Source organism: Sceloporus occidentalis, unplaced genomic scaffold (assembly GCF_023333645.1).
Source record: "Sceloporus occidentalis isolate IW3139 unplaced genomic scaffold, rSceOcc1.0.p SCAF_41, whole genome shotgun sequence".
In the NCBI taxonomy this organism is placed as follows: Eukaryota; Metazoa; Chordata; class Lepidosauria; order Squamata; family Phrynosomatidae; genus Sceloporus; species Sceloporus occidentalis.
In genome coordinates this window covers 9,123,904-9,131,140 of record NW_028317021.1, presented here as the reverse complement: position 1 = coordinate 9,131,140, position 7,237 = coordinate 9,123,904, and the positions used below count along the sequence as shown (strand labels likewise).

At 50.1% G+C, this 7,237-nt stretch overlaps 1 protein-coding gene across 4 annotated transcripts; it reads left to right on the top strand.

Moving 5' to 3' along the window:
- Positions 1–2,491: 2,491 nt before the first annotated feature.
- On the top strand, positions 2,492–7,218 carry LOC149290142 (solute carrier family 2, facilitated glucose transporter member 11-like). Of its 4 annotated transcripts, XM_089489777.1 has the most exons (9): positions 2,496–2,665; positions 2,743–2,872; positions 2,951–3,099; positions 4,549–4,736; positions 4,822–4,932; positions 5,008–5,109; positions 5,271–5,343; positions 6,308–6,435; positions 6,652–7,218. In XM_089489777.1, exons 1-9 carry the CDS (start codon positions 2,593–2,595, stop codon positions 6,874–6,876), a joined length of 1,179 nt encoding a protein of 392 aa, XP_089345903.1. In that variant the 5' UTR covers positions 2,496–2,592; the 3' UTR covers positions 6,877–7,218. The 4 variants fall into 4 exon arrangements, with proteins under 4 accessions (XP_089345904.1, XP_089345900.1, XP_089345902.1 ...); XM_089489776.1 differs by having other exon boundaries at positions 2,495–2,665; positions 4,549–4,932; XM_089489778.1 differs by lacking the exon at positions 4,549–4,736 and having other exon boundaries at positions 2,492–2,665; positions 4,822–5,109.
- Positions 7,219–7,237: the final 19 nt, after the last annotated feature.

The following is a 7,237-nucleotide window of genomic DNA, read 5'->3' as shown; positions in this document are numbered from 1 at the left end:
CCTCCCTCCTTCTCTACTTACCCTTCCTTCCTTCCCTCCCTCCCTCCCTCCTTCCTTCTCTATTTATCTTTCCTTCCTTCCTTCCTTCCTTCCTTCCTTCCTTCCTTCCTTCCTTCCTTCCTTCCTCCCTCCCTTCCCTCCCTCCCTCCTTCCTCCTTCTTTCTCTACTTAATAATAATAAATAATAATAATAAATAAAACTTTTATTTATATACCGCCTTTCCTCCAGATCAAGGCGGTTTACATATCAAATTATAACATATTACAATAAAATGCACTACAATATATCAAAATTTCATACAGATTAAAACCTTAAAAACAATATATCAACAGCCACATTATCAGTTTTGGTTAGGCAAGCTGGTCTTATCGGGGTGTAATATCTCTATATAGAGTTGGAAGGATATGCTAACTGAAAAGATGAGTTTTCAGTGCCTTTTTAAAGGCTTCCAATGTAGGGCTTGAGTCTAATCCCTTCTGGGAGTGCATTCCAATGAGTTGGAGCTATTGCTGTGTAGGCTCTCTGGTGGGTTGTTGACAATCTTACTCTGGGGTATTCGAGTAAGTATTTCCCCGTTGTTCTGAGAGTGCGGGGTGGATTATGTAGGGAGAGGTGCTCCTTCAAGTATGGCCTGAGCCATATAGGGCTTTATAGGTAATGACCAACACTTTGTATTGCGCCCGGAAGTAATTGGCAGCCAGTGGAGAGATTTCAATACAGGTTTTATATGGTCGGATCTTGAAGTTCCCACAACCAGTCTGGCTGCAGAATTTTGAATGAGTTGAAGCTTCCAAACCTGGTACAAAGGTAGCTCCATGTAGAGCGCATTACAAAAGTCCAAGCGAGAGGTTACCAGTGCATGTACTACTGTTTCAAGGTCCTTTCGGTCCAGACAGGGATGCAGTTGGCGTATCAGCCGAAGCTGAAACCAAGCACTCCTGGCCATCGCATCCACGTGAGATGATAACTGCAGAGATGAGTCCAGGAGTACTCCCAAACTGCAAACTTTATCCTTTAAGGGGAGCGTGACCCCGTCAAGGATAGGATGACAAATTTCTCTGTCTGGACTTGGGGTACCTATCACGAGTACCTCTGTTTTCTCTGGATTCAACTTGAGTTTGTTTTCCCTCATCCGGCCCATTACTGACCTCAGGCAGGCGTCCAGAGGGGAGGTGCCATCCTTAGTCACTGTATCAGTTGGAGCCATGGAGAGACAGATCTGCGTGTCATCAGCATACTGATAACACCGAGCTCCATGTCTCCGGATGATCTCTCCCAGTGGCTTCATGTAAATGTTAAACAGCATGGGGGACAGGATGGTGCCTTGAGGAACGCCAGATGTAAGCTCTCTTTTCCGAGAGCAGCTGTCCCCCAGCTTCACCATCTGGAACCTTCCCAAGAGGTAGGATCGGAACCACTGGAGCGCAGTGCCCCCGATACCTAAATCTCTCCGGCGTTCCAGAAGGATACCATGGTTGATGGTATCGAAAGCCGCTGAGATGTCCAAGAGCACCAGCAGGGTTATGCTTCCCCTGTCAATGCCCAGACGGAGATCATCGACCAAGAGAATCAGCTTCATCCAAGACTGCTTGGAGTTGAAAGGCGACTGCCCTCTCAATCACCTTGCCCAAGAAAGGTAGTAAAGAGACCGGTCTATAATTACACATCAACAGGGGATCAAGGGAGGGTTTCTTTAGAAGTGGTTTGACTATTGCCTGTTTTAAGGCTGATGGAAATTTACCCTCCCGAGAGAGCGTCACCTCCCTCCCTCCCTCCCTCCTTCACTATTTACCCTTCCTTCCCTCCCTCCCTTCTATCCCCTCCCTCCCTCCCCTTCCCCTTCTTTACCTTATTCATCCTTCCTTCTCTACTTATCCATCCATCCTTCCATCCATTTTTTCCTCCTTTCCATCCTTCCTATCTTCCATCCTTCCCTTATCCTTCCTTCCTTCCCTTCCTTCCTCTCCCTCTATTCATTGCTTCCTTTCTTCCTTCCATCCTTCCCCCTTCTCTACTTATCCATCCATCCTTCCCTTCCCTCCTCTCCCTCTATTCCCTTCTCTTTATCCTTCCTCCCTTCATTCCCTACTTATCTTTCTTTCCTATCTTCCTTCCTTGTCTATTTATCCTTCCTACCTGCCCTCTCTTCCTCCTTCTCTAATTATCCTTCTTTCCTTCCTTCCTTCCTTCCCTCCCTCCCACCCTCTATCCATCCTTCTTCCCTCCCTCCCTTCCATCCCTCCCTCCATCCTTCCTTCCCTTATCCATCCTTCCTTCCTTCTCTACTTTTCCATCCACCCTTCCATCCATTTTTCCTCCTTTCTATCCTTCCTTCCCTCCATCCTTCCTTCTCTACTTATCCTTCCTTCCTCTCTCTCTATTCATTGCTTCCTTCCTTCCTTCCCCCCTTCTCTACTTATCCTTCCTTCCATCCATCCCTCTTTACTGTCCCTCGCTCCCTCCCTTCTTTGAGTAGAGTCCCCAGTAGTTGCGACTGAGGTACATCTTCCTAACCCTTCCTCTTCCACTTCCTTCCCAGGAAGGGGGCCCTGCTGACCAACAACTTCCTGGCCATCCTGGCAGCCATCTTGATGGGCCTTAGCTTCCCCACCGGACTCTACGAGCTTCTCATCCTCGGACGCTTCCTCATCGGCGTCAACACGGGTGAGTGGGATCCGCACCCGGGACCCGGCCCGAGGCGCCGGTCAATCCGTGAGTGACCGCTGCTTCCGTCCATCCAGGGGTCGGCCTCTGCGTCCAGCCACTCTACATTGGGGAGTCCGCCCCGAAGCACCTTCGCGGGGCAGTGGCCATGGGCAGCTCCATCTTCCTGACCGGAGGCATCCTGACCGGTCAAGTGGTCGGACTCAAGTGAGTGACTGAGGGTCAAGGCAGTGGTCAAGGGGTCAAGGGCGGCCGCTGACCCTTTCTCTTCCTTTTCCTCCGCAGGGAGCTCCTGGGGGCAGAAGGGAGATGGCCACTGCTGCTGTCCACCTGCTGCCTGCCCGCTGTCCTCCAGCTGCTGACCCTCCCCTGGTTCCCAGAAAGCCCCCCGCTTCCTCTTCCTCGACCGGCAGGAGAAGGGAAGTGCCTGCGAGGTGAGGGCAGGAAGAGTAAGAGTAAGAAGGGGCACACACAACTTCCTCGCTTGCCCTTCCCTTCCTCCCTTCCTGGAAAAGGAAGGGTCCAAGTTCAGCTCAACTCAGCATTACGTTCTTCCCTTCCTACTTTCCTTCCTTCCTTCCTTCTTCTGTCCTTCATACTTCCTTCCTTCTTGCATCCATCCTAATCTCCCTTTCCTTCCTTCCATCCTTCCTACTCCTTCCGCCTTCCTTCCTACTCATTCCTTCCTTCCTCTATCCTTCTCTCTCCTCCCTCCCTTCTCTCTTCTTCCTTCCTACTCCCTCCCTCCTTCCTTCCATCTTATTTCCTTCTCTTTCCTCCCTTCCTTCTCTCTTCTTCCTTCCTTCTTCTGTCCTTCCTTTCTACTCTCTCCTTCCTTCCTTCCTTCCTTCCTTCCACCCTCCCTCCTTCCACCTCTTTTTCCTTCTCTCCTTGTCTCCTCCCTCCCTCCCCCCCTTCCCCTCTTCCCTCTCCTTCTTTCCTTCTCTCCTTCCTCCCTTCTCCTTCCTTCCACTTTCCTTCCTTCCTTCTCCCCTCCCTCCCTCCTTCCCTCCCTTCCCCTCTTCCCTGTCCTTCTTTCCTTCTTCCTTCTCTCCTCCCTCCCTCCCTCCCTCCCTCCCTCATATTTTTCCTTCTCTCTCCTTCCTCCCTTCTCCTTCCTTCCACCTTCCTTCCTTCTCTCCTTCTTCCCTCCCTCCTTCCCTTCCCCTTCCCTCTTCTTCTTTCCTTCTCTCGTTCCTTCTCTCCTCCCTCCCTCCTTCATCTTTTTCCTTCTCTCTCCTTCCTTCTCTCCTTCCCTCCCTCCTTCCCTTCCCCTCTTCCCTCTCCTTCTTTCCTTCTCTCCTCTTCTTCCTTCTCATCTCCCTCCCTACTTCCATCAATTTTTCCTTCTCTCCTTTCTCCCTTCCTTTTTCCTCCCTCCCTTCCTCCCTTCCTTCCTTCCATCCTTCCTTCCCTCTACTGCCTCCCTCCCTCTCCTTCCTTCCTTCTCTCCTTCTTCCCTCCCTCCTTCCCTTCCCCTCTTCCCTCTCCTTCTTTCCTTCTCTCCTCTTCTTCCTTCTCATCTCCCTCCCTACTTCCATCAATTTTCCTTCTCTCCTTTCTCCCTTCCTTTTTCCTCCCTCCCTCCCTCCCTCCCTTCCATCCTTCCTTCCCTCTACTGCCTCCCTCCCTCTCCTTCCTTCCTTCCTTCCTTCCTTCCTTCCTTCCTTCCTTCCTTCCATCCTTCCTCCCTTCCACCTTCCCTCCCTCACTCCCTTCCCTTCTTCCCTCCCTCATTCCCTTCCCTTCTTCCCTATCCTTCTTTCCTTCTCTCCTTTCTCCCTTCCTTTTTCTTTCCTTCCTTCCATCCTTCCTTCCCTCCCTCTACTGCCTCCCTCCCTCTCCTTCCTTCCTTCCTTCCTTCCTTCCTCTCTTCCTGACAGCACTGCGCTTCTTCCACGGCGCGTGGGACTCTGAGCGCGAAATGGCGGACATCCGTGGGGAGCGACAGGCGCTGGGCGCGCAGGAAGCCAAGCGTCCGTGGCAGCTGTTCACTGACCGCAGATTGCGCTGGCAGCTCCTCGCCATCGTCTTCATGACCATGGGACAGCAGCTCAGTGGCATCAACGCAGTGAGAGACAGCGCCGCTGCACGGTACGCCTATTTGCCCCCTTTATCCTTTTTACGAAAACGTGACTGCCATTTTTTTCACGCAGATCTACTTCTACGCCAATTACGTCTTCGAGGAAGCGGGGATCCCGCGCAAGAAGATCCCTTACGTGACGCTGGGGACAGGCGCCTGCGAGTGCCTCACCGCCCTCACATGCGTAAGTCGGCACCATTCACACGCGGGGCGGATTTTGCACACAAAGAAAATACGCACTTCCTCTTCCTCTTCGTAGGGCTTCCTGATCGAGTCGATGGGGCGCAGGGCACTGATCCTGGGGGGCTACTCGCTGATGACCCTCTGGTGCGCCGTCCTCACCGTCTCCCTCAGCTTACAGGTTCGAATGCAAACATAATGGCCGTCGACTGTGCAGGATTCACGCCTGACAAGGCCTATGGCAGACGCGGAGCGGAGGGAGGGTTAGTGGTCACTCTGGGGATGGGAAGGGACCCCCAAAACCTCCTTTACGGCCAGAGACCCCCCTCATTCCTAATATAGGTCCATTGGTGGGCCCCTTACCTCAGCATGGCCTGCATCTTTGCCTTCATCCTCAGCTTCGGACTCGGACCCGGTAAGGATTGCACACAGCGGTGTTACGTTTTTTACGCCGCAGTGGTTTGCGTTCAGATTAGACGTTTCGTTGCATCCAGAAAAGTTGGAAGTTACTCTTCCAAAAGTAATTTCTAGTAGTTGGAGGCCATAAACTTGAATAATTACTCTTCCTAAAGTAATTTGTAGTGACTGGATGCCATAAACTTGGGATAGTTACTCTTCCTGAAGTAATTTATATTGGTAGGATGTCATGAACGTGGAAAGTTACTCTTCTAAAAGTAATTTATATTGGTAGGATGCCATAAAGTTAGGATAGTTATTCTTCCTAAAGTAATTTATATTGCTATGATGTCATAAATGTGGGATAATTACTCTTCCTAAAGTAATTTATATTGATAAATTTGGATACTTGCTCTTCCTAAAGCAATTTTTTTCAAGTTTGAAGGCCATAAACGTGGTAAGTTACTCTTCTGGAAGTAATTTGTACTGTTTGGATACAATGAACTTGGAAAGTTATTCTTCTGGAAGTAATTTCTAGTGTTTGGTTACCATAAATTTGGAAAGTTACTCAACTGAAAGTAATTTATAGTAGTTGGACGCCAATGTATTTCTCATTTGATTTGTAAACCGCTTTGATCTGGTTGGAAAAGCGGTATATAAATAAAGCTTTATTATATTATTATTATTATAAATTTGGAAGGTTACTCCACTGAAAGTAATTTCTAGTGTTTGGATGCCATAAACTTGGAAAATTATTCTTCTGGAAATAATTTATGCTAGTTAGATGCAATAAACTTGGAAGTAATTTGTAGTAGTTGGACGCCGTAAACCTTGAAAGTTACTCAACTTAAAGTAATGTCTAGTGGTTGGACGCCATAAACTTGGCAAGTTATTCCTTTGGAAGTAATTACTAGTAACTGGAGTCCATAAACTTGGGTAATTACTCCCGTAAAAGCAACTTTTCCTTTAATTCCTTTCCCCAGGCGGGGTGACCAACATCCTGACCATAGAGCTCTTCACGCAGTCCGCGCGGCCGGCCGCCTACGCCATTGCGGGCTCCGTCAGCTGGCTCAGCTTCTTCACCATCGGGATGCTCTTCCCTTTTATCGTGGTACAGTGCACGAGGGACCTGGGTTCGGGTGGTGATGGACCCACGGTTGAGGTCCAAGACGCTGACCATAGAGTTGCGCCGAAGGACCTAGAGATTCCTAGAGAGGACATATTAATCCGTGAATGGTCAAATCCGCAAATATGGAGGGATGAGTGGAGCTGAGAGGTGTAGCGCTGTGCGTCCCAGGTTTTAATCCCGTCTCGCTTCCTTTCCCAGCACGGCCTGCGCCAGTACTGCTTCCTGGTCTTCCTGGCAGAGTGCGCCCTGGTGGCCATCTTCCTTTACCTCGTCATCCCCGAAACCAAGAACAAGACCTTCCTGGAGATCAAGGACGAATTCGACCGGCTCAACTTCGGCCGCCATGGCCACCATGTTCAGCAACAAAAGGAGCGCGAGGCGGAGCTGCTGGGTGAGAGGAGGCACCTCAGCAACGAGTTCTAGGCCGGCACCGAGTGCGAAATCTAGCTGCAGCCGCTCCTTCCTTTCGGATCCTGAAAAAACCCATAGCTGTTGCGGAAGTGCAAGGAAACCCTGTTCGCGAATTGCGAAGACGTGCAAGTGACATCGTGCGCATTCTCTGGACATTTCTAGTGACTGGGATGCCATAATTGGACATTTCCGACGCACATTCAACACTTCTTGTCACACTTTTGTTTGATTCACGCTTTGATTCGCACCCGGTGCTTTGACGCATTATGCGTTTTCAATTCGCGTCAGGCGCTTTGTTGCACATACGTTCCTCCCCGATCCTAAAACCCCACACAAAGCTTTCGTCCCCCCCCCCCCCAAAAAGATCCCTTTT

What these genes read in the sequence shown, in the direction of transcription:
- LOC149290142 (XM_089489774.1), top strand. Translation starts at nt 2,593, where the DNA reads ATGGGCCTTAGCTTCCCCACCGGACTCTACGAGCTTCTCATCCTCGGA. An exon ending in GGTCAAGTGGTCGGACTCAA is followed by an intron (nt 2,873 to 2,950) that starts GTGAGTGACTGA and finishes TTTCCTCCGCAG; the next exon opens with GGAGCTCCTGGGGGCAGAAG. An exon ending in TGCTCTTCCCTTTTATCGTG is followed by an intron (nt 6,436 to 6,651) that starts GTACAGTGCACG and finishes TTCCTTTCCCAG; the next exon opens with CACGGCCTGCGCCAGTACTG.